The 27602-nt window shown below is 33.7% G+C and overlaps 1 protein-coding gene across 5 annotated transcripts; it reads right to left on the bottom strand.

Moving 5' to 3' along the window:
- Positions 1 to 3952: 3952 nt before the first annotated feature.
- pHCl-1 (pH-sensitive chloride channel 1) lies at positions 3953 to 21889 on the bottom strand. Of its 5 annotated transcripts, XM_064692455.1 has the most exons (5): positions 21654 to 21889; positions 16112 to 16162; positions 12285 to 12926; positions 6705 to 6815; positions 3953 to 6626 (listed from the first exon to the last, which is right to left on the bottom strand). In XM_064692455.1, the coding sequence occupies exons 1-5, from the start codon at positions 21855 to 21857 to the stop codon at positions 6480 to 6482; spliced, it is 1155 nt and encodes a 384-aa protein (XP_064548525.1). In that variant the 5' UTR covers positions 21858 to 21889; the 3' UTR covers positions 3953 to 6479. The 5 variants fall into 5 exon arrangements, with proteins under 5 accessions (XP_064548525.1, XP_064548526.1, XP_064548528.1 ...); XM_064692456.1 differs by lacking the exon at positions 16112 to 16162 and having other exon boundaries at positions 12285 to 12977; XM_064692458.1 differs by lacking the exon at positions 12285 to 12926.
- Between the last annotated feature and the right edge of the window lie 5713 nt (positions 21890 to 27602).

Below are 27602 nucleotides of genomic sequence, written 5' to 3' on the forward strand. Positions count from 1 at the left end.
TATAGGTTTAGTGACAGAAGGAAATTTCAAACAAATTTAATAAAAAATTTGAATACGTATTGCCACCTAGCGAAAATGCAGCTTGAAATCACATATGTAATTTGTATGAAATTTCTTCTTAGAAGCTCAGATTCTAGTTGTATACTTTTTTAAAACAAAAGACCGCGCATATTTATTTATTTTCTGTATTTTTTAATTGGTAGTTTACTAGAACGCTACTATGTTTACCAAAGCAGGTTTGATTTTGAACAATGTGACAAATATAAAAGTAACAAGCAGTATAATTATTTTAACATCGTCGAATTTGCTGTAATGATTTTGGTATTTCAAATTTCAAATTTTTAGATTTTAAATTTATATGCCATAAAATAAAGGTGCCGATGGATATAACATGAGATATGACCAAATATTACTTCAAAACTTCCTTTAAAAAACCTCAACATTCAACGTTCTTTTTCTTTATTTTAATTTATTTTTGGTTGATTTTGCGTTTTAGGTTGTTAAATTATATCAAAAGGGCCCTTTTTTATTATTTTATTGTTTTGACAGTGTAATCTTTTCGTATTTGAGCGATTTATAATTAACAAAGAATTTAGCTGTTTCTTATTTTTTTTGTCTAATGACTTAACAAATAATGTTAAAGTTGAAATTATTATACAGTTGAAAACATTTTCATTAATAATATTGTGATAAAACAACTTATATAGCTTTTCGTTTTTGTTGTATTTTGTGTAAAACTTTCTTACTGCTTGACTTGAACAGCACAAGCTTTAATTTTTGCTGTGAACTGCCTAATAATTGTTCGCTTTACTTATCAAATGCGAAGTAAATTGGCATTAACAGCATTACAACTTTTTTTTAATTTTACAGGCAGGAGAAAGCATTTCCATGTGCGCCTGTCTACCCGTTTGTAAAAAAAAAAAATAAAATTTTTAAGACAGACGCGTGTGCTTTGGTCTTTACATACATTCCCCGAAAGATCGGACTAGAAGCATGGCAGTAATTCAATAATGTATTGCTCATAGGATGCGGCTGATAGGAGAAGAAGCTCAGCCGCGGCGAAAAGTGAGAAGCTTGCGGGGTGTTCTTTATATGCGTGAATGTGTGCTTTTCTGCATGTATGAATGAAAGAAAGTTTAAATGCGTACAGCGGCAGCTCTGAAATTGGTACAGGGTATTTCCAAACCGAGCACTGCCGACTTCTTTATTACAATCTTGCAAAGGGTATTATGATTTTGTATCTAAATATGAGAAGGCGAATACATCCCCGATCCTAGAACATTAGATATATTCACGACCCGTATCAGCTTAAAATCGATTAACTCATCTCTGCCTATCCGTTTGTCTATGCTTGCTAGTCTCTCAGTCCTTCAGTTTTATAACTATCGTCGAGAAACTTAGCATTAGAACATGTCTCGGAAATAGATTGCCATATGATATAGCTCTCATAAGAATGTCCGGTCGAACATTAATTTTTGAAGATACCTTTATCAAACTTAGAATTGGCGAGGCCTACTTAGTCCTTGCAAAGAATAACATTATTTTGTATATATAATAATAAATATTAATAAACAGTTCTATTTTGTTCGAGATATCTTAAGGAGATATCAGTGAAATATTATCGACTCGGATTTCTATATCATAGAGCCCCATAATCAATCATTCGGAAAATAAAGCACTTCTGATTAAAAAATATATCTGCATGGGTATTTAATTATCGGTGTTGTTTCTTTTCATTGCGAAATTATGACTTAACACTAATAATAATGAAACCTAACCTAACATTACTCCTGCGAAAATTGCTAAGGTCGACCAATGCAATGTAGATGTTGCCAGACTACGAAGCTGGCTGTGCATTGCTCATCACAATTAGTTTTAAATATACCTACGTATATGCAGTACAATTTTCATTTAAATTATTCCCCCACGTCCTTGAAATCGATAAACTATAAAAATAATTGGCAGCTTATTTGTTTGCTATACCCTGTACCTATTGAGAATGGATTAAGTAGGGTATAATGGTTTTGTGCAAATATATGTAACAGGCAAAAGGAGGCAAGCCACGGTCCGCCCGTCTGTCCGACCGTCGGATCTGGGTGCTTAAAATATAAAACATAGGTTTTCATGTATCATATGCAGAACCGTTTTATTTTTATCGATAACTGCATTTGCTTAAGATCGATTAATGTGATTTTTAAATAAATGATTAAAAGTATATATCGGAAAAATTTAATGTGGTATTTTCATATAATAAATAATAATTAATATCAAACTATCTAGAATTTTCAATAGTGTGTGACTAGGAAGAAGAAGCACAACCGCTGCGTAAAGTGCGTAAAGGTTGCTCGATGCTGGGTTACCCTATACTCTAAGCGTTGGATCCTCGATTACAGCACTCTTGAAATTTCTTATATATATATAGGGGGTTCATTCGTAGGAACCGGCCGAATCGGACCACTTATATAGCAAACTGAGTTGTCATATGGCAAATTTTCTGTTATTTTTTATATCAAACTCATTTGCAAGCTTTGGTATTCTTACATATCTTCAAAGCCATAAAGTAAATGTCTGCAAGTGTATTTAATCCACAACGTACCGAACTTATGTATTTTTCTGCCAGATGCATGGGCAATGTATATTCCCAGGGTATAAAATTATACTCATGCATGCCTAGGTCAAATGAAATATTTGATTTGGCTGGCCATATCCATTAAGGGGAAAATAAAAACAATAACAAAAAATGTTAATATATTGTAAAAATATTAAAAAAAAGTTCTTTGCTCTCCTGACGTTTCTGTATATAAATCTGATTGTCTTAACTGATTGATTGGCTGACTGATGATCGATACCCAGCCCAAACCGCTAGATAAATCATGAAATGTTGTGAGTTCTTCGCTTAATCGTAAAAAACTTGTAGACAGCGGTTGTAAAAAACTTTATTGTTTTTCATACGTCCACTTCCACTCTTTTTTAAAAGTAACTTCGGAAAGTTTTTGGATACATGTATACACTGGCTGTATAAGCTGAGCAATAAGTAAAAGAATCTAAAGACATTGGAGGTGGGCGTTGCGGTTTTGCCTGTTGACTATTTTAAAGCTGTGGGATATACAGATTTGCGCGGTTTGCTTGCGAACACATATTTATATATTCGAAACAAGCCTAATAAAAAACCCAAATATTGCGTTCATTCGGAAATATGCAACAAGATGGACGTAAAAAATCAATAGACCCCTTTTTTCTTTGCAAACTGAGTATAAGAACCGTGCTTTAATAAGGATATTTAAAAACAAGTTAAAGTGCTCTACTCCGGTGTTTTCCGACTTGGGGATACGCGTTCTAATTTTCTTATATAAGCTGCGCACTTTACGCAGTACATGTACTTCGGTGCATATAGTCTGATACTTCTGCACAAAAAAAAATTTCTTTCATTTGGTGGGGATTTTAAAAGTGAAATATTCGGCATCTGTGTATATATGAATCTACTTAACTACTATAATCTTCAATTAATAAATAGTTATACGGAGAACATATATATATTTCCAATTGAAATCTCCAGCTTTTGTTGCCACATACGTTTGCAGACAGCCATAATACCCATTTTAGTGGATACAGGGCATAAAATGTGTTCGACAGAATTTTAATGTGTATTTTACATAAAAAATGGGCCTTTCTGGTACCACAGCTTGGATTCTTAATTATATTTGCATTAGTCGTAAAAAATGTGTTATATCTTATATATTATTGTGTTATAAAAGTGAAATTCAGAAAATTTGTGATATCATTAAGTGTTGCAAAATTAAATATACATATATAATTCAAAAATCTACCATTCTAGGAATATACAAATTCTAAAAAGCGGCGTTTACGCATTCGTGTTTATAATAAATATGCATTTTAAAATAATTGGTAACGGTGGCCCTCATAACCTGCTCAATTAATTAACTTGAATAAATATTTATGCAACGGTTTTATTTTTAAATTTTTGTTAAGTTTATCACAAGGCTTTAAGGATTGAATTAGTTTAGCTAAAATGTTTTAATTTAAGTATACTGTTTTTATTTTTAAATACTTTTGGTTTGTTGTGTAGTTTTGGTCTTCTATATGCAAATGTTGTGAGGCATTATTTGCTTTTAAGGTAAATTGTATCTAAAATACCTGGGCGAGTTGTTTATAATTGAGTTAACATAGCTTCTACATTTTTTTTATTTGTTTTAACTTTTTTTTTATATTTAATATATTTTATATTATGCTTTCATGCTGTTTTATTTGCTTTGATATGTTTTTAATTATATTGTTGAATCCAATTCCTTTCTTGTGTGGTTTAATTGAGTGCAATTATTGGATATATACGACATTATTAAAATACATATTTATAAATTATTGAAGATGATTAACATATTATGAAACGCCTGCTTAATTGCTGGCTTGTTTCACTTAAGTAATACAAAAGACCTAAGAAAATATTAGTGCTCTAGTCGAGCGTGGTCGACTAGTAGATACCCTGTACCCACCTCTTACATTTGTACTTACTTACACGTATTACATTTCTCACAAAAACACATATTGTGTGGTTACGCTTAATCTTCACTTAACGCCATGGCTTTGAGAAAAGATCCTCAAACTGTTTTGTGCTTATCTGATAACACGGGCCATTCAATTTGAATATTGGAAGGCATTAAATAATGTTAATATATGCGTTAATCTGTATCCTAGCTTCAACTATTATAATCTGTCTCATCTACTCAAGAAAGTGAAGTTCATAATTGATATTAATCGATTTGTAGGTAAAACAATATTCAATATTTTAGACCCTTAGCACTTTTTGAGATCAGCGAGCTTATACAGACCGACAGGTGGACATGGCTATAACGACCAATATCAACTTTCTGATTTAACATATAAGTTAATATTAGGAGATTTCTTCTGCACTTTTTGACCCACTTTTAATGGGTACAGAGTATAAGGACTAACGTTGGCAGCAACTAATGCACTGAAAAGAACAAAACATTTATTTTAAGGAAAAAATAAAATAGAAACAGAGCATACAAATAAACCTATATTTCTATACATACACAAATATATAATTTTGAGGAACCCAAAATGTGTAGAATAATAACTTGAATATTTGAAGGCTTTAAATTAAATAAAGTAATTGAACAAAATTTATTTTCACGCAAAATATTTGACTAGAAACGTTGTTAATAACATATGCATATGTGTATAATATCTTCATATGTATAAATACGACTTTTATGCAAGGTTCATTCATTGTTACTATTTTTGTGTGATGATAACCTGGATCACCTTTTTATTATTTTTCTTTTCAACTACGGTTAGATACTTATAGCTTTAAAGCTGATTTTTGTTTGCTTTTTATGCTAAGGTCTTTTATTTTAGACGGCGTTTCATTTTGGTACATACTTTCAGCATAAGTTCTTAAAATATCGGTTTAAATATTATTTATGAAAATAATTATTTATTCCAACTTGCCAAACATTTGATTTAAAGCAAGTCTCTTGTCCACAGTTTTTAAACAAGCAGTCGAATATCAATACGTATGATTTTTACTCTGTTCACAAATTGAAAATGAGTATATTGGCTTTGTGCATTGTCTTGCTTCCCGTCCGTTTGTTTGAATAAACGCAACCTTTGTTAAAATATTATACTCTTCAAACATGAAATATATAACTCCGTATCCCATGTACGTCCGTGCCAGACAATGTGCTAAGACTTTTGGCCATGTAATCTAGGCGGCGGGCTAACCGCGAAATCTGGACCTCACACAATTTGAAAGCTAGAGTCACAAATATTGCAGGCAGTCTTCTCCTGACTATCTCTAAATCCTAAAGGATTAAAGATTGAGTAGGCAATATTCCCGCTCCGCCCACTCCCCGACTAACGAAGGAAATGATCGATATCTCGCAGTCACAGTTTGAAAGTCAATGTTTTGAAATTGCATTCTTAGAGCCAACAACTTATCATCAAGGTTTTTGTTTGTCTAATTTAAGCTATAATTACACTGTGAACAGAGTATTGAGCAGTCGGCTGCACCCGACTGCTACTGTTTTGCTTGTTTATTTTTAATGTCGTATAAATAATATTATATTAATAATAAACAATTCGTTTGTATATTTATTTTAATAAAAAATTTTATGTTTTTTAACTAGGGTTGTTCTTGTTTTTTATATTGACGATTAGCGTTGTTTATCACTTGTTCTTTGTTTTGTTTTTGCTTTACTATATGCTTTTTATATGCTTTAACTTATGTGTTAATTTTTAAATAAATTAGTTTGTGTTGTTTTCTTTAATAAATTTAAGTTAAATGGCTTTGCAAGACCTTTAGAACTTTGAAATTTTGTTCATTTATGGTCATGACTTTTAAGATGTATTTCCACATTTTTAGATTATCAAATAATTGTATGCTGTTTTTATGCTGTTTCCTTAAGCGCAAGTTAATGGATGTTGCTTTTAGCTTAATTTTATGAAAATCCCTTATAGTGTACAAAGAAAAATATGAGAAATATGGCATAAGCTGTTGGAAATGTTATTCTCGCGATGACATCAATCGTCTTCGCCACACGTATCGGATGCGGTGGCTCTTTCTTGCGCATCTGAACAAAGCAGGTCTGCAAATACATAATTAAAATATATATATTTAGAGGTTCTTTATATTGCTGAGATATCTGCGCAAACTCGTATCTCACCTCCGTGGCGCATCCATTATTAGCGGAGTGGGTGCACGGGCTATTGCTGCTTCCGCATGTGGTGCATGCCACAATCTCATTCGGTGCTCCGGCGTCACGTCGCTTTTCGCCCTAATACATTAAAAAAATGAAAGCGGTTAATTATTGATCACTCGCAAAAGAATATAACACTTTTAAGCTTTTAAATGCGTAAAACAATAAACAATTGAATTTATTTCCAAATGCATTTTCATCACAAACAAATAGAAATATAAGCTTTTTAACAGTTCAAGTCTTATGTCCTTGATTATAAAAATTATGCGAACACATTGCTTAGGGACCAGTATATAGGGTATACAAACTGGGAAAAAATATTGCATGTACGATTCGGAGTAAAACTTCTTAAAGGTTGCCAAATAACGAAGATATATTGAGATTGTTGCCTTTGTCAATTATACCCTGTATACAAGATATGGCCAGTCTTATTGGTTATAATATGCATTGAGAGTGCCAGACGGTTATAACTCCTGCCACTTAAAGTATATATATTTATCATCTCATATTTTTAGAATTTTTGAATCAAGTATGCGCTCCAACAGATAGCGAAAGATAGATTAAAGACCTAAAATTTGAAATAAATACTCTCGTATTCATTTTGAGACATAGTTTTTTAACTCCGCTTTTTACACAAAATTGAATAATAAAACTCTCTCTTGTGTACCATATTTAAGCCCTGCATTGATGGATACACAGATCAACGTGGCTAGATTCTTTCGGCTGTTGGTAGTAACTAAAATATATATACTTATTATGAATAAGGGTATTTAGCAATGAATGTTCCATATTGCCAGGCTGAGGAAGGAAGAATTATGCCCACTACCCTAAATGTGCAGCTCTAAAATAATGTTGACTGCAATTTAAATGGAATACGGCGTATTTTTACTGCATACTTACGGGCTGTCCCAGTTGAACGATTTTTTTTTGAAGGCAGCATTTAATAATTATGAAAATTGGGCATTAAATGTTTTATTTAGAGAATGTTGCTTAACATTTTTATTTGTACCATTATTTGTTATAGCTGTTACCCTTGCAGATGGTATTATAATTTTTGTAGGATACACAATTATGTTTATGTACATGATGACTATATTGTAATATTGATGTTTGATTCTATTGAATCGGTTGTAAAACGATCTAAAAGTATCATCTCTTTTTTTGTTGCAGGCAGTGCAATTAATCGTTTCGGGCATATCTGCGTATTTGGTTAAGATACATTAAGCAGCAATATAGGCTTTGATTATTGAACTCTGTGAATTCGTTCCTATCAAAACAAACTGTATTTAAATCAGACTGCCTACCATATAGCTTCTGATTGGAATAAGGAGGATATAAAACTGAATTTATTATTTAAGTTGCGTTATGTGGATAAAGGGATAAGCTCCAATACTGCAAGGGTATTTAACCTTCGGCACACCGAAGCCTGTTTTTTTTAAATAATATTTTTTGTTGTTGATATGGCATGAGAATTTTGTTTCGGATTTATGCAGTAAATGAGTGGAAAGGCGTATGTTATGAATTATTTTGTTAAAAAATGATCAAAGCTTAACGTCATTGAAAATCGTTATTGTACGTGGGAGGTGCGAAGTTTTAAGTAATTTAAGCAATGGAAATTAATAATTTAAACGTGCTGAAAAATTACATATATAAAGCGAGTGCGCAAAGCAAGGGTTGAGTAAAAAGCTTCTACTTTTTATACCCTGTATCCATGTTAAATGGGTAAAAGAGGGAATTCTGGTCTTGTGAAAACGCATGTGTAGAGGCAAAGAAGAGGCAAATTTCCCGCAAAACCAACAAATTCCTAAACCAGCCATTATCACCTGATTAAATAGAGTGAGTTATAAGTCGGTTTTTGTACAAAAAATATTTCATTTAATGCTCGTTAAAAATTTGCAAACAAAAGTTATTGAGATATACTCTTTTTGGTATGCACACACTTTAATTTAACCTTCATGACTTATAACTTTCGTAGCAATGCATTTTTTGTTTTTGTGAGTTTTGTATATTAATATATAGCTGTGGAAGCCACACATTTTTGATTGCATTACTCTTTCTAACGCGGGTATCTACATAAAACGTCTTAGCGTCTAAAAAACAGTTCTCCAGGAGGGCCAGACAGAAGGACGAAAAATACAGAAAACTAACAGGCCGTTAAGTATAAAAAGTATATGCACCTTTTTAAAGCATATTTACGGGCTGCTACATTTGTTTATATTATTGACAGACCCGATTAATTGATTGACTTACTTAGAATCCAAAAACAGACTGAAAAAGCTGAAGCTGAAGTCTGAATTTCCTTTTTAACTTTTTAATTAAGGTGCATTTGTTTCTTATTGATTTTATTTTCTTGTTTTTTCTGTTACGCTCTTTAGGTTGGATAACAAATTGACAAAGAAAGACGAGAATATCTTTCACATTTTTAATATTGGACAAATAGATTATGGGTATAAACAATCTTTTGCATACCATATTTATGTTCTAAAATTTTGAAAAAGTTAAGCACTGCCGTTATATTTATTAAATGTATAACGCTAAGAAGGAAACGATCAATCAATATATCAGAAGCACGTATTTATTCCATATGTTCAGTGATTTCCAATGATTATCGGTCTACCCTACCTACCTTATCTCTATTTATAAAACTGTTTGTCCTGACTGACCCTAAGAGCTACAAAGCTGAGGAAGTGATGAGTTCCTTATGAAATTTTAAAGGCACGATAATTAACTTATGCGGGTAGAATTTCGAAATGTGTGAAATGCGTATCAAATGAAATTGAGCAAAGATCTTTGAAAATGAATTTGAAGCCGATAAACATAAAACCGCTTTCGGTCAAATTTCCATAGATGAGGGTGGGACTTAAAAATACGATTAAAGACGATCGAACGAAACTTAAAACTTTGGAGAAGGCTTCGAAAAGTGTGAAACTCATTTTAAATGATTTTTCATTAAGATCTTTGGCAACGAATTTGAATGCGAATCACCAAATCTTTGACGCCCATTTATACCAAAGAGGAATGGATTTTCCGAAAAGTGTGAAGCATCCCTCGATTAAATTTGAACAAACATCTTTGAGAATGAGTTTTAGGCCGATCAGATGGTAAAGAAATAATTATCATACATATTTTTTTCGCGATTTTTCCATACTTGTGGGTGGAATTTCCCCGTTTTGCATCTGCAACACATGAAGTAATTACAGTAAAAGTTTCAGCTTCCTAGCTCTTATGGTTTGGACTGTGCGTTAATCAGAAATCAGTCAGAAAAAAATATTTCACTGTCGAGTATATGCCCAATACGTATAAGATAATTTTAGGTCTTAGAGCTTTACTATAGGAGCGTATACATCGCCCCTCTTAAGCAAATGCAAATTTCCATGATAGTTCAGAAGATTTCGTTTGAGCGGTTCGGTGCTTGTAGCTTCTAATTACCGGACATATTTTCAATTTATTAGTATTTATTTAGGATGTGTAAGTATAGTTGGCTAGCAACAACCCAACCAATCCGGTAAGCTAGAACCGAGTGGCATGGATTTGTTAAGGGTTTCCTAAAAGCCTTTTGGTCTTTTACACTTGGTATAAAAGACCCCATCCATATGGCAGGCTTGTACCAAAGACTCAAGGCAACTGCCACACACTTATCATCTTGTGTACGAGTATGAATATTTAATTTTGTTGACACTTTCCCTGCAACAATTGTTTTTAATATGTAATATACTTCAAATCTGTCCTACGGAGACAATCATTGAATTGTGTCGATTTATCTTGACGTTCAACGAGAAATTACATTTAGCTGACATATGGCACAACATTTACATTGTTTATCATACAGGGGAGAACATTTTAATTATGAAGTTGATGATGATTTTGTTATTGATGCTATTGATTTTTGTATGTGGAGGAAAATTAATTAGTGGGACTGTATGCTATTCGCCTGAGTCTTTTAGGAGTAGATCCAGTGGATGAAAGCACCTCCCTATAAATTTGAAAAGTATTTCATAATAACCGTTGGTATATAAATTAACGAATTCAATGAGTTATGGGATTTAATTGATACAATTTTGTAGGCGTCAATGCCTGTCGACTATCTCACGAAGATGGACAAACATTAAATTTTCCATAGTGTATATTTTCCTTAGGACAGTCGGGTACTCTAAACTGGAGGACTATCACTTGTTGATTGCTCCCTGCATTGATTCAGAAACCACAAAACACTCTGTAGTACCGAGTGCACTCAAAATGGATAACTTGTAGGGATAATATTTTTGTATACCCTTTTAAATAGTATTTTAATTACAGCCTAGTAAAAAAGGCAATTAATGAGACGTCGTTGACTCCATAAATTATTAACTATGTATTTCTTTTTTATGCAAACTGCTGCCACACTTTCTAATTTGCCATTGTCATGATAATTGCAAATGCCCATTTTTTTTTTTGCTAACGATCAAAGGTCATTTTTGAGTTTTGTTCTACAAATATTTAACATAATATTATTTAAAACAAGGAAGGTTGCAGTCGGCTTGAGTCGACTGCGCGATACTCAGTTTGCAGTGCAATAACACCTTAAATCAATCGAATTGAGTCTTTTCGCTTAATACTCCGTGACTGTAATCTCATGACCGTGACATTCAAACTTTAGGGAAATTAATTTTATAAAATTGTGGGCGTGGTCGAAATATTTTGCCTCGATCTTTAGAGTAATAAGTCTGGCTGTCTCATAACGACAGACGGATGGGCAGCAAGAAGAAAATCGCAGAAAACAAATAAAATATACTTTACGAACAGGGTATATAAATATCGGGCCCCGTTTTTAAGCAATCGATACAAATCGATATCGAAATACGCGTTTCGGAGCATATCTCTTAGGCTTCAGAGTTGACATGTAGCTTTCCGTTTGGTATACAGATCAAGTAAGTAGATTTACAAGAATGCCAATTGGAACTTAAACCATGTGTGCTGCTATTTCAAGATAGGGAGTTAGTATGAGCCGTGCCAATAAGTTCGTTCGGTTGATGGGGGTGCGAGTTCAATCCCAGCAAATCGGATTTATATTTTTAAGTATTTAGTTTTAACAATGTTCATGATATCTCTTTAGCCCTTTAAGTGGGTAAAAGTGTATTTCTTAGATAAACTTTGAGCAACTAGATGTGGAAGATTTGGGTTCAAGGTCTCTTCTAGTCGGGAAAATACGACTAGAGCACTGTTACTTGCTTATGCATGTATGTTGTTATAAAGTACGGATGTATGTTACGGCAATTCGAAGCAGGGTACTAGGCATCCCTGCCGGAAATATATAGAACAGAGAACGACTTAGCACAAGCGCTGCGTAAGGTGCACAGCTTACGGCGTTTGCGTTAGAAAGTCTGTGTGATTTTCTGCATGAATGTGTGAATGTACATATGTACATATATAAATTGGTACGAATTTATGTAATTCGTTTTGGGTTCGCGTTGTTATGGTTTGGGTTAACAGTTAACGGTTAACAATAACGGAATAAAGTTGTGTTAGTCACTTTGGCTTTTTTCGGCTTGTCGACGGGCCATTACTCACATTTTTCACTTCAGTCACGGATGTCCTTGTCCCGATTATTATTCTTGCTTCCATATCCGCCGCGTAGGCGCTGCTTGGTGAATTTGAACGCGAAGATTTTCTGCGTGGCGGCTTTAAAGGTAATTCTAATTGATGCTGGCGCTCGGCCATTTCGATAAATGGCAATGGTTGCAGCTTCAACTGTTCCTTCGCCCCTTCTTCTTGTTCTTCCTTTTCTTGCTCGATGCGCACCACCAACGCTGGCGTGCTAGTGCCAACAGAGCGGCGCAGCGTGGGAGAGCTTTCCTTTTGCTGTACATCTTCAAATCTAACACTTGTCGAAGCCACATTTGCTGTCATATTGCTACCCGGCTCAGGCTCTTCATAAATGTGCTCGGTAGCCAATGAGGTGGATTTTAGACCTGGCGATGTGGACTTTGATGACGCGCTTCTTGTGGCTTCGTGGCCGCTTTTACGTTTAATAGAACGTGCTCGCAAATTTTGCACTGCTGCACCAATGATACCACCATGCGCCTCTTGCCACCGCATGCCGCTAAGAAGTTCGTTCTCCGCAGGCCTTTGTGTGCCCGGTGTGGATTTGGGCGCGGCTAAGCTCATTGGGAGCGGCGTACCGGCCATGTCCGGCGTGGTGATGGTGCTCGCCTTTTCGTTGGGAGACGACAAAGCAGCGTGAAATTCTTGTTCGATTATTTCCTATCTTGTATTGGTGGATGGGACAGTTGGGTGCAATAGTTTTGTACTTATTTGTTTTTGGTTTTGCATGTTGCACGAGCACATTGAAAGAGGAAACATTGATGTTGAGATTGGAGAGAGAGTTGGAGATTTTTTTTAGTTAGGACTTGATTGCTGCACAGTTGTTTTTTCAGTTAGTTGAATTAGTTTAACATGCAGGGTCCTCCTGCTGTTCCACAATTGCTGAGCTTTCAGATCGCAAATCACTTTTTGGGAATTGTAAGGTAAAAGCGCATTTAACAAAGGCAGTTAGTAGTCGAAAGAATAGGTATCTAGGTAATCGCTACTTCTGGCAACTCAATTTGCAATTTATTTTGAATACGACTTCTTACTATTTATATGCCTTATACTATTTATATGCCATTGAATATCTCTAAAAGTCTATAAACACTTATCAGCAAGGAAACGGAAACGTGAGGGACTTATAATTATTACAGTGGATTTCTGAGAATATTTATTTTTGAATGCACATTTTGTGACAAAATTATAAAACGCTCGTCAAGGGAAAAATATAATTTTATGTTTGGTCGAAGTTCCTTGAAGAGCTGAGAAATCTAAAGAGGTTCAGTCTAAGAACAAGTCGGTAAATGAAGATGGTGTAAGATGTGCGTAATTGCTGCTTTGATGACATCTAAAATCTAAAGGAATCTTCTAAAAGTAAGCACAATAATCAATGCTGAGCAAGCGAACCGGACCAATAATTACCATACAAAACGCAATAAACGGCAGCAGCCAATTCACGATATGATGACCTGCTTTAAAACTAAGCATCCATTTCGGGCAAATAGCTGCTCTGGACATTTTAAATCTGGGTCTTAAATAAAAAATCTTAAAAATCTAACAGAGTACGGCTTAGAAGCGAAATATGTTAACCGGGATGTATTAAGTGACCATCACAAGTATTGCAGGGATAGAGGAACACCAGGCTGACTTTATAGTTATTGTGGGTTGCGCTTTGTGTTAAAGGAAACTATACAGTTCGCCTAATTGAATCCTTTTGCGGAAGAATGGAGACAACTGGATATTGTAATATACGATGAGTAAGATAGACATGCGATGGGATTTTTCTAGTTCCAGAACATAACATTGCTTAACAGGATAGTTTTAAAATTTTCTCTAATATCCTGGAGGATTTGGGGAGAATACTTGCCAAGCAACCCAACATTACGATTAATTTAAATGTACCAATAGGGTTATTGTAAAAAATTACTAAAACTCACTTTTGCACCCTAAGGAATTATTCATTGCCTTTTCGTTTATCAGAGATAACTATTAATAATCCAAAAAATATCATCTGTAATGAATGCTTTTTCGTTTATCAGAGATAACTATTAATAATCCAAAAAATAACATCTGTAATGAATGCTTTTATATTTTTGTTTAAGCTGAAACTTTTCGGCATGATATCTCTATTTATTTATTTTTTATATACATCATTTGAATAAAAATATATCGATTTTTTTATTCTAATACCTTTAACTAATACTACTTTCAAAAACCAGAAGACTAAAAAATACGGAAATCTTAAATAAAACGGAAATCTTGTATAATAAATTACTAAGATTGCCAGGCTTTGAATGAACATATCCAAGGTTAAGGTTCACTTTCCACATGTAAAATATAGTTTTAATATTAAACTATTTGGCGACAACTACTAAAAACCCTCAATTTAATTATCTGTTTAATCAGTTATTTCACAATAAAAGATATACTTGCACTGTCAGCTTATAAATAAGGGTTACTCGCAAGCAAAAATATAATAGACATGTATATTAACTATGTGAATTAAGCATACACAAAAAACAAATACTGTTATGGATATTTCTAAGGTGTTGGGTTATTTTGCATTTAATTACTATGACAAGTATAGCGAAACACATAATAAATTTAACATTAAATCAAAGCAGACTGGAAAAGTATAACTTAGCATTCACCAAACACAATTACCATTAAGATAATAATATATATTTATTTGTACTTGTATTGTATTGGGTTATTGCACTCATATACTACAAGGAATATAATAAGTTAGTCTTAAATAAAGGTACGACCAGATAAATTACCTAAAAAAGCTATTAAACATACAGCAACATAAAATCGAAAATTAAAAACTTTCGGCATTATTCGGTTGCTTCTACATACCTTCAAAACACAATTTACAAATTCGAAATATGGTTTATTTTTCAAATATTTTTGAATTTTAAAAACGATAAAGCATCTTTTAGTTATTGCATATGGCGTGTCTGTTGTCAGTAACTCAAAGACATAAAAAACAGGTGAAATATTATAACATAAATACTCTTAATAAATAATTAAATAAAATTATATAATAATTTATTGCTCATTTCAGTTTCATTTAAATTAGTACCATATAAAACGAACATATTTTCATATGCTCACATTTTTCGAGTTTTGCTTTTAACATTTTTCCCAATTGTAAGTGATCTTAAAGTGTGTTTTATTTTTATATTATTTTTATTTACGCAATTGATGTTGTTGTTGATGTTTCCGGCTGTTTGTTATTGTTATATTGTCATATTGTCAGATTTGTTCATATTGTTTTATTAAATATTATTTATTCACAGTTTTGTTATAATTGTTTGGGCTGCCGAGTGTTTTATTACGAGTATATTGAGAGTTTTATTATGGTAAAAACAAGAATAGAATTCACGAAAATATCGGGAACTCTGATTAATATGAAACTAAAAACAAAAAGTAAAATGAACTAAACTTTTAAAGCATGCTTCTATATTATGTTATATGAAATATATAATACTTCCCTATTATTTCATTTAAAATCTATTAAATGAATAAAAAACCAAACATACTCAAAACCCAAAAAACAATATATAAATAAGTAAATGAAAATAAAACAATTCTTTTATGCAGTTAAGTTTAAAAGCAAAATTCACATGCCATTTGTAAGATTTTGTGTGACTCACTTAATGATGTCGGTTTTGTGTGAGCGGTGAGAAGCGCGATTTTGGATGAGTTTGTGTTCCATTATAATGTTAATGCTATGTTTTTGTTGTTGGTGTTTGTCTCATTTCTTGACAAGAAAAGGGAAGGTGCATGATTTGTGGTTAATAGCTTACCAAAGGACTTGCAAGAATTACTCCGATCCTGCTTAGTACCGCTGGAAGACGCTGTAAAAATGTACACAAAATAATGTTCATACTCAAAACACACTTTAAGTTTGATTGAAGTTGTCGATTTTAGTTAAGATTGCTTTGATTCTGCGTAATTTTTGCATAGCTTAGTTGCTGTTATGTAAGATATTCGTTTTGCTTATGCTCAAGTTCTTGTATCAAATAAATATAATCTTAAACATCACAAAAAATTGGGAACAATGTTTGATTTTTATTTGGGCCTAAATATACTTTTTATATGTATTTTAATTATCCATAATCTACAAAATTAAAATTATCATATACATATAACAAACATTAAAGTGGCATATATATAAGTATAGTTTTCGTTATCATTAGACAATAAGTACAGAATGCGAGCAAAGGGAAATCGCCCGCAGAGTGCAGCTATGCTAATCCTAGCTGGTGACCGACTTTGATCCCAGGCTGTAAAAGCTAAGAAGCCGAAATCTTTACCTTAAGCGATGCACGTGTGCTCTAAGGCGGGGCCTGCAAAAATTCCACCAGCAGTTTTAGAAAATTGGACATTAAGTCGACATCAATTCTATTTAAAAAGTCCTTGCTTAATTAAATTGGCAAATTGTTTCGCTCTTTTCCGAAAATTTAGCCTCCTCGGTAAGGATGTATGTACGAGTAAAAGATCGAGACAAGTCTGATCGGGCTCAAAGTCCAGCTCTTTTCAACATATATCGAAGCATATAAGATGATAGAGCCACAAGGTCAGCAGATTATAAATGATATATGAAATATATGGTACATCATATCTGCCATTTCCTGGTATTTGGAATATTTACGAAATTAAATGCATTATTTATTTATATGCAAAATTTTAACAGAAGTTATTTCTGTAAGTTTGCAACGCTGGAAAACAAGCACATTCATGATTTGTCAATACAGTTACAGCTCCCATTAGCGGACCCCCACCGCCGCACTGTTTTTCTCCGGTTATGAGCTCTGTGCGTAATCGGAGCTTTTACTGTACATGTTTTTGTTTTTTAAATATTTCTTGCTATTACTGTATTCTTGCTATACATGTTCTGAATGCATGAGGGCTTTGAGTTGTTTCAGTTGGAAAATTTCGTCCAGAAAATTATTTTGTTTATCTTTGGTGGACAAACCTTTGATCAACTAAGTAATGCGCAACAATTAAACTATGCAACAGATTCTGTGGCAAGGCCCAAATTTTTGGTAAACTGGAGCACTCCTAAAGCGAAAATAAATATTTAAATGTATATGAAAAGGTAATTGAACGTCTTACGAATAAGAAATATAAAATTTGTACTTTTGAACTATGGTCAAAGATTTATTAAATTTGTTATTACAAGAAAAGTTGTTGTTACATTTCAAAAATAAATTTTTCACGAAAGAACTCAATTTTTGAACAATCGGAAGCTATATACATATATGTATTTAGTATGACGATCTGGATTTTTTCTTGTTTTTCTTTTATAAATCTTCAACTATAACTCAGATACACTTACAAAGTGTATGACGTATTATTAGATCGTTAAATTAGTTTTTGAGAATTGTTAATATGATTAAGTCGGCTCAGATTTTCGCTCGCATTAAAAAAAACATAAAAATTATTCGCTTAATTTTAAAAATAGTTAATTAAATTAATTAATTAAAAATTAAAATTAAAAAATTGTTGTATTAGTTACCAAGCCAACTTTATGGTATACCTCAGGATATATTTCTTTAAAAATTTTCCTATAGTGATATTATTGCAAAAACTTTGTTTTTCTAAAATTGGCTTTGCACAGATGAGAATCTTTAAGACTATAAGGCTTCGGCTGCCTGAAAGCAATATATAAATAAATAATATTCATACACATTTTTAGCTATAAACATAGTTTTGTAACTACATAATTTTGAATCAATAAAATTATGATTTTTTGTGCGTTATTCTCTAACGGATTTTCAATTTACTCGAAGTGGACTGATAAAGACGACGAATTGACAAAATTTAGATACGTTTTCGTCTATATAGACGATTTATATGCGAAGCTCTCTACGAGACTTTAAAGTCCCAGGATGCCGCTCTGAATTAATTTTTGTGGCTGTTTGATTTTACAACCATATAAAAAGATTTTAAGCTGGACTGTTCGAGCTCAACATTGGTCAAAACGACAAACATCCACAAGTTTCTGCATAGTTATTTCAAGAAGCTCCCGGTTTTATCATCAGCAGTCCTTGTAAGAACTTAGAGTCGGGAGGTTCAGCGAACTTCGGTTTACGTATGTATATCAAAGTTTGCAAAAAGAAAACCTTAGTAAAAAATGCAGTCCGAAGTTTTTTTGATTGCGGTATAAGAATCAGATTCTCGTGTGAGACCTCACTCGTAATCGCCCATCATGTTCTGATTTCACAAACTCTCACAACTTCCTTTCATAGAATTGAGTTGGAAACGATCAATTGGGAATGTAGGAAATGTATTTCAGTGACATGATTGCTCCAATTATTCAAATACAATTTTTTGTAAGATTCCAATGTATTCCGCACTCAAAAGCTGTGCAGTGACTTGTTGGCATGAGTTCTAGACTGCCCTGTCATGCATTGAAGGAAGTGTGAAGGCTGTTTTTCGAAACACTTGTTCTTTACCTTCCGTATCTAGAGCTTTTACAAAGTTCTTAATAGTCCCAGCTTGTAGCGTGCAACTTTGAACAGGGTTTGGGGGCGTCTAATTTCCATTATTGAGTAAGACGGCCTACAGCCAGGCTTAGAATATCCCTGCTGGTGTCAACAAATAATTTCCAATCCTTTGCGGTTTTTCAAGCCCTCAAAATAGTCGGTAGTGTCATGGGAAATAAACATACCATTCTTCATCGAGGTGAAAATTTATTAACCAAAAACTACGCCTAATTAAAACCATTACACCTGTATGAAGTGATAAAAATTATACAAATTTCTTTTTCGAGCTTTCCTCGAATTTTAAAGCTAACAAATCGAAAAACGTACCGCACAACAAATGATAATTTCATAATTGTAAATTATATAGGTAAGAAACTAATTTAAATTTAAAAACGTATATGAATGAATAATATTCATTATATTTCAGAACGCGTGAAGATCATTAAAACCTGAGGAAAAACTGAGGAAAAAAACAAGAACAAAATGCCAGATTTGAAATAGAAAAAAATTTTACCATGGAAAAAAGTGATTTTTCGTTGTTTGGAGCCCCATATGCATAAGCATGATAGCTGATACAAAGTGACTGTTGATTAGTGTAAGTGTCTTCGTTCGGGGCCCCAACCCACCACAGTAGTGAGGTTAAGCCTTATCGATTTTTGATTGGCTCCGACATAGTGTTATTATAGCCAATATAAACAGAGTGCTCTATATTGTCTTTAGTGTTACCATACATATTCAATTTGTTTTCCTTTCTTTAAACAGCATTAACGAAATGCTTGCACACATGCACACTTCAAGTGTTTATTATTTAAATGAATTCACATACCTAATAATGTAAATAAATAAATATACCTGATGCCGTATTTAAAATCTAATTATTATTTGTTTAATAAATTTGAAATATTTGTAGACGCACAAGCAACATTGTTACTATAAAACATTTACAAAAAGGAATGAAAATTTTAGATTGCTTGGGACAAATCAAATTAACAACACGTCTCTTTTTTGGAGCAGTTGGGAGGGATTTATTCTTTTTATTTTATTAAAATTGCAAACAAAATAAATACGTAGCTGAGCATCACCACAAACATACAAACAGTGGTCGAAAATAACTCACTCAACTTTGAAGTGTTCTAAATAAATGTTAGAAGTTCAGAGGTAAGCAAAAAAAGTCGCTTTCGTTTTTGTGAGAGTGCTTAATGGGAATTAGTTTTCCGTTATTTATGTTTCCCTCTCGTGGCGACTTATTTTTGAGAGAATAAGAAAGTGTCTTTCAGTGACAGAAAAAGTTTTATTAAATGCTTTGTGTGCTTGTGCTCGCTTAATATAAAACTACTTAATTATTTGATATATGCTATTTATTTATATTTAATATTTTGTAATTAAATAGAAAGCAACAAACATACACAATAATAACATAACATACACAACACAATCAACTGAAACTATTTTTCTGTTTTACTATAACATTAATACAAAGACACTCTGAATAGTATATGTAAACATTCAAAGTGTTTTCGGTGAAGGGTAATTTTTCGCTCAATATAAAACATTCAGAAGAATACCGGCATACTCCGAAAAAAGAAATAAAATCGGGTTTGCTTGAGTACAGTGAGAAACACATTCAAAATAAGTAGAGTGAGTTATTTTCGACCACAACGTACAAATATATATAAATACATATATATCACTATTTATACATATGTATTTATTATTTTATAATATTAACAATTATTGAGTACAAATAAAGTTAAAATTTTTGGTAACTTAAGGATTATTTGTTTTGTTTTTGTTTAGGACACCGAAGTTCAATTCAAAATGCTAATTGGGAATGGTTAACTGTGAGGTATGCAGAGCTTAGCTAAATACAAGGTGACCTTTAAAGCGAGCATTTATATCAGGAATGTTTATAGTTAGCACATTGAAATAAATTTAAAATAAGACTTATGTGTAGAGTAGAGATAAAAGGGATAGAGAACTTGAAGATAGCATATTATACATACATAGTTAGGCTACAGAGATAGACAGAAACAACACAGTGACTATAGTTTCTTTTTTCTGTATGACTTTTGTTTACTAGTGCTTTGAAGTTGTTATATCCTTGCAGAGGGTATTATAAATTTGCTACGAAATATGTCATGCATCGAGTGAGACATATTCGTCCATAAATTTGTACCCTTGATCAGCAGATTCGGCTAAATCTTGTGCGTCTGTCTGTTTCGAGAAAGCAGCTTCTCAGCTTTAAAGAAATTTTAATGAATCTTGGTACGTATGAAGACGCGCGGGCTGGACCACCATACAGACCATCGAAAAATATTTCTTTCAAACTTATCAACTTCGAGCTTCCCCATGCTCACTGCGAACTCTCTTTTATATCGGATCACCGCTATATCACCGTGAACATTCGCTCAAAATTTAATAAGTTTCAATAAAAACTCAGAACCTTTGAGCCTTAATTTGTCCAAATATACAGGCAACATCTTTTTAGAGTTTTAAGTAGCTACAATAGCAACAATCGCCGGAGACAGTTTAAGTGGTCGAGCTTAGTATAGAAATATTTCGCAAGTCTTCTTTCTGTCCGCAAGGGTATTTAATCTTCGGTAATCCGAAAATAACATTTTTGGGTTTGTGTTTTTAACCAAATACATTTAAAACAAGAGTATAAATAATAAAGGTAAGTTAATTTAGCTGTGTGTTGGAGTGTTTTTTGTGTGTGTGCGTTTTGAATGGTTCAATAGACGCGTATGTAAGATATATATTTCTTTGCTTGAAATGCATAACAAATCAGCCACAGGCCCCTTTATGACCTATGAGCACTTTTTTATTTTAAACTTTTTTATATTGTATTCTAATTTACCTGTGTTACGGGATTTTCACCCGGACGATAGACGACATTGTGCAGCGGACGCTTACGTCCTACATAATTGACACAAACGAACTCCAGTAAAGAGGCGTAAATGAAGCACATGCAGACTCCGTCCCACACATTCATCGCCGTCAGATTGGAGACAACGGGCAGGGTGCTGCGGAAACCATTCGAGGTAGTGAAGAAATTCAACATTGTTGTCACGCCTAGTTATTGTTGTTGTTACGAGTTGAGCGTAGAAAAGTTGGATTTAAGAAAGACAGAAAAGCTTGCATTAGCGATTTGTAACTTGTTTACCATCATGTTGCATACTTATATGGAACACGACGGCGGGTTTATTTTCGGGGTCTTATGTTGCAGTTCAAGGATGGTGTATTTTGTTTGGTTATTGTAATTTAGTTAATAATTAGTTTGTACGTAAAGATGTATTAGCAAAAGTTCGAGTTAAATTGCAGGGCCACATTGCGGTTGTATAATGCGTGTTAAAATGTAAATAGCCTCTATATACTAAAATATCGTTTGGGAGACGTATGGAGGTACTTTTAACAAAATGCTTTCAAAATGTAACTAGACTGCTTTAGGGTAGTTTGCGTTTTACTTTCTGTCTCACAGCATGCCTTTCTCCGCTCTAAAAAAGCGACACTTTCCATTTTGAAAAAAAAACGTATAAAGTCTACATGTCCAGTAAAAAACTGTAGGGATCAAAAATATAACAGGCGCAGTTCATTTTGTGTGTTTCAAATGATAGCTGATGTAAGATTGACGTATAAAGTTTGTTGTGAGGTGTAAGCAAGCTTTTTCATTAAGGCTGAAAGAGTTCTTTATAAGAAACTGAACCATATTTTGTGGTAGAATAACATTTTAGCAAAGGCAATATAAAGACAGTATTTATAATGTCTTTGGTGGTAGTCAAATGGGAAATTTTAACCTTAAATGTTTATTGACTGAATCAAGAGATAGAAATAACGGGAACTAGAAATTAGCTGCTTCTTCCCCCTGCGCCCCATATTGTAAATTGAATGTTGATTGTTTCTTGTCCCATCTTTATGATATAATTTACATGGCATTCAAATATGTGTGTATATCAAATCTCGTCCTTAGCTTTAAAATTTTGCTTTTGAAATTTCGGAGGGAATGAGGAACATACCCCTATGTGAGATATTTATGCACTGCGTATACTATACTAGGGTGCACATATGTATAATATTTTATGTATATAACTCAAATAGTTCCTAATTTTTGCTCTTGGAAATGGCACCATATATTGAAAAAAATATTCACTTGTATTTCATATAGTAGAGAAAAATGTATGTACAATTACCAGGCTCTAGATTTTGTAGTTTCTGAGATCGACGCGTTTATTTAGACGGACAGACGGGCATGTCTAAATTGATCATGCCCCCTTCTGCCGGTTACATACATTTGCACAAGCCATTATACCTTATATATTCGTTTTTAATGGGTAGTTAGTTTGATTACCTGTCTAGAATATATGTACTTAGCGTGTATTCGAATATTTTGGTCAATTCTATAAACAGATGTATACACTGCGAGTCATCAGGTTAAACACCCTCTATCCGAAACTGACATTTTAAAACTATTGTCATATTCAATTCTCATTTAAATAAAACAAAAATAGGTATTCTACTATATTTTAATATTAAAAAAAAATTTTAAATTAAGAAGTGGGAAGCAACCTGTACAAATTTTCAATATAATAAAATTACAGCGGTTTTTGTAAATATGCTCTTGTTTAGTATGAATATTTCACTGTTTGTATACCCTGCCATTTACACCGCATAGATGCATAAATGCATCTATAAGTACATGAATGTTCTAGAATTTATACATCTGGCTACATCTTATGATTCAAAGAATTCAACGCGTGGTGGTAAAAACCAGAATATTATATTAACTAAGGGGTACAATGAATTTTAAAGTCGAGCACACTCGATTATAGAGCTTTAACCTGAAGAAAAGGACTAAAAATTTTACCATGTATTCAAATGTAAAGGCGTTACTAATTTTAGTGTAGATTGCTTTTGGTTTATCCTTGTAGGACATTCGATTTTCAAGATTTCACGAATTTAGGTAACAGTATGCAGAAAAGGCTACAGTGTCAACGACGACAATCCTGTAGCTGAAGGATAGCTTGGGTGATTCCTCGAAAATATTTATCTACATGGAGGCCGCATGGTAAATGAAACAGGCCGGATCAGGGGCAATCTAGTACGGACATAAGACAAGTTTCTGTTCAAAGGACAGTCGACGTCTGCAAACAAGCTGGCCATAGCGCTAGCCTGATCCACAGGACAAATATAATTTGTGTACGCCTAAAGCAAAGCCGACGCCAAAGGTAGATGCTTATCGTCGCCATCAGTGTCCGGAGTACCCAAGAAGAGTGAGGAAGGGAGAAGCAATTCGAGAAAAGCACGACAACAACTTGCAGCCCCATGAATGGCTTAATAAGACTGACGTCTAAGCACACGTTCAGAGAAAGCATGCTGGAAATGGTTCGGGCCGATGGATAAGTAAAGTGAAAAGGCTGCCACAGTACCTAGAGAATAGCCCAGGCTGAATCCAAGGATAAATTGTGCCGGACAGAATAACCTCCCGGTGGAAACAACCCGGAAGGGTGGATTTATGCGAAAATTGGCCAATTACTCAAGAAGCGAGACCAATTAGTGTTGGGAATGAATTGCCTCCGCAAGGAGGACTAGACTGGGTGATACTTTGAACCAAGAGCCAAGCTGCCATTACAAAATTCTAGTTTCCCCGATACATACATATACATAAGCTTACATTTGCGCACAAACGCATGCCGTTTGCTCTACAGTTAACTCAGCGGTTCTGCTTTTTTTTTTAATCTCCGTGCTCACATTAACAATTACACAGACGGACACTTCTTCGTCCTAACGATGGATGTAGATAGTGAAGTTCGAGAAGTTCGTTCTGCCGAATGTATGTCATTTTCACAAAACTTGTATACCATTTAAACATATTTTCAACGTGTTCAATGTACAAAATGGGGGAGGTGTCTTCAAATCTTATTGTGTGTAATCGGCCCCCCACACTACAGTGGTTATTAAAATAACAAAGTGTGGAGCATTATCTAGTGGAGCAGATCTAGCTGGAAGAATTTTGCAAGAACGTGCGACTACTTATCCCGGAACCCCCAGAACCCAAAGTGCTTTTATCTGATAGATAGATAAAGCTTGTGGTGCATACAGGGATAGAGAGAAAATGCAGGTTTTACAACAAAGCGAAGAAAAATAATACACGTGTCATTTTATGTTCAGAATCATCAATTTGATAGATGTAGCAAAAAAAAAAAGAATGTGGTCTATCTGTCAATTCAAATTCTGCTTCGAGGTGGCTTCGCTCCGATGTCGACTGACCCCCGACAATTACTAGGTGGCATGGCAACATGATTCGCAGCAGTGGAAGTGCGCACAAGAGGCACTCCAATGGAGGAATTGTATGACCTTTGCTGCGGCACCTGGTTGTCATATGCAGATGTGCGGGTTGTTATGGTAAAGACAATACTTTTCCTTTCATTTAGTAAGCTCTTGAAATCTGCTTTTGGATTTAGCCTTAGGTGGGAAAATCCTTACTAGTCACTAAATAATACATATACATCCAGAGCCAAGTAGCTGGAAATTATATTATATTAGAAACTCTCTTTGAACAGAAATGCTTAGCATAATTAAAAAACCCAACAGTGGCATTATACTTTTAATTGATTTGTTAGGCGATAGGAACTGTAAGTTTATAAAGGAAAGCCTATCACAATAGATACCTTGCCGTGGACGCAGAAAGTTACTATTGTGTGGCATTGAAAAGACGAGTTGTCCACCTTTACTTATGGTCAGTATGCTCCAAAAAAAGATAATGCTACACCCTGGGAGCGTCTGGCATTAAGGCTCAATTATCGCACACGACCAAGTCTAGCTATTCGCAGCACTGTAATATCTCCAAACCAAGGCTAACCTCCCTCAATCACCATTGATTGAGGTCTAGATCAGCATTGTAACGAATATCTTTTAATACTTGAAGCCAAAATGACCGCAGGTCTCCGGCTGGAAATGAAAGTTTCCTACCTTGACTTCTTTTATAGATGCAGGGATAAAAATAAAGACAGCGCCCAACAAAAACCAACCCCTGCGAAAGTAACCAAATTTAAAATTAATACTGGGCTTCTCTAAAGCTCGAACCAAGTGATTGATTGGTGATCCACGCACAGCATAGAAAACGTAAGATAAATCAGGCACCTTTACAGTTACAGAATAAGATTCAAACTCGAAAATTTGGGGAAAAAATTGATAATTTATTTTCAGTTTTTGGAAAATCAATCAATTTTTTTTTTAGTGTACTCTCGATTGAAATTAATTTAGTTATTAAAGATATTCATAATAAAAACAATGAATACACCACAGCGATTTCGCAAAAAAAAAATGGGCGGAAAGTTTTCAAAGCGTATATGGATACGCTCTTAAAAATCGATGTCAGTGTTTATTTAAGACGCCTCTTTTTATACCCTTGCAGAGGGTATTATAATTTTTTCGTGAAATGTGTAACGCATAGAAGGAGACATCTCCGACCCCATAAAGAATATATATATTCTTGATCAGTATCAAAAGCCGAGTCGATATAGCCATGTCCGTCTCTCCGTCTGTCCGTCTGTCTGTTTCTATGCGAACTAGTCTCTCAGTTTTAAAGCTATCTTTATGAAACTTTGCAGAAGTGCCTCTTTCTGTTGAACGCAGTTCATATGTCAAAACCAGCTGGATCGGACCACTATATCATATAGCTGCCATAGGAACGATCGGTCGAAAAGTAGGTTCTTTTATGAAAAACATTTTTGTTTATAAAGATATCTTGACCAAACTCGGCATTTTTTAGTTTTACTATGCACATCATATATATGCAAAATCCTATTAAGATTAGACCACTATATCATATAGCTACCAAACTTGTCATTTATTTGTTTTTCTATGCTCCTTATATATATGCAAAATCCTATTAAGATCGGACCACTATATCATATAGCTGATATAGGAACGATCGGTCGAAACAAAGTTGTTGTATGGAAAACTTTTTGTTTTTCAAGACATTTTAACCATACTCGGTATTAACTATTTTCCCTATGATTCTTAGATACGGGCAAAACACTATGAGCATTATGAAAAGGTTGGGACTGCAAGGGTATTAAATCTTTGGCGTGCCGAAGATAGCCCTTCCTTCTCTTTATTTATTTATAAACATGTTTGAATCACCACATTTTTATTGGTATATACTTCGCCGATTGTGGACTCTAGACTATAAACGAATAATAATCTGAAAGCCATTTATTGTAATCGATAAATCGATACAAATATTTCAATGATTTTTGTCAAATGTTCTGCTGGGCGTTCGAGGTATAACCTGTATTTATTTTATTTCCCATGGGTGAGAAGTTAATGGAAAGTGCTTTACTTGGCTACCTACAAAAAATGATTATGTTTTTTTTTTCTTCCCTTTGTTCGTGTTGATGATACATCATTCTTTTTATTGGTAATATAATTATAAATATCGGTTTTTTGGTGATGTTTTCTGCTTGGATAAAAATGGTTTTGTGCTGCAGTTTTGTATGTATCTCCGATCCCATAAAGGATATACATTCTATCCCATAAAGGATATACATGTACATCGGGGCAAGTTATCGATTATCGGAAACAAAATTTCAAGTATTTAGCTCTGAAAGGTTCAGAGATCGACAGGTTCATATATACGGACAGACGGACAGACAGACGTACACGGCTAGATCGAATCGACCGATAACACTGACCAACATTTTTTCTGTTAAGTTTAAGGTCTAAAAATTCATTTTTAAACAACTTCTGTGTCAATTGACCGATATTTTTATACCCTGTTCACAGAGTGAAAAGTATATTGGTTTTC

This window comes from Drosophila montana, unplaced genomic scaffold, assembly GCF_035044405.1.
Source record: "Drosophila montana isolate Dmon_TW-CO22-7 unplaced genomic scaffold, ASM3504440v1 contig_3615_1, whole genome shotgun sequence".
Classification (NCBI taxonomy): Eukaryota; Metazoa; Arthropoda; class Insecta; order Diptera; family Drosophilidae; genus Drosophila; species Drosophila montana.

Bases quoted from the DNA above. Each gene is read 5' to 3' on its own strand.
- pHCl-1 (XM_064692456.1), bottom strand. From the start codon at position 21,857: ATGTTGAATTTCTTCACTACCTCGAATGGTTTCCGCAGCACCCTGCCC. The intron at 6,816-12,284 runs GTGAGTAATGGC...TTAATGTATTAG, and splicing joins CCGTGACTGAAGTGAAAAAT to GGCGAAAAGCGACGTGACGC. The intron at 6,627-6,704 runs GTGAGATACGAG...ATGTATTTGCAG, and splicing joins ATAATGGATGCGCCACGGAG to ACCTGCTTTGTTCAGATGCG.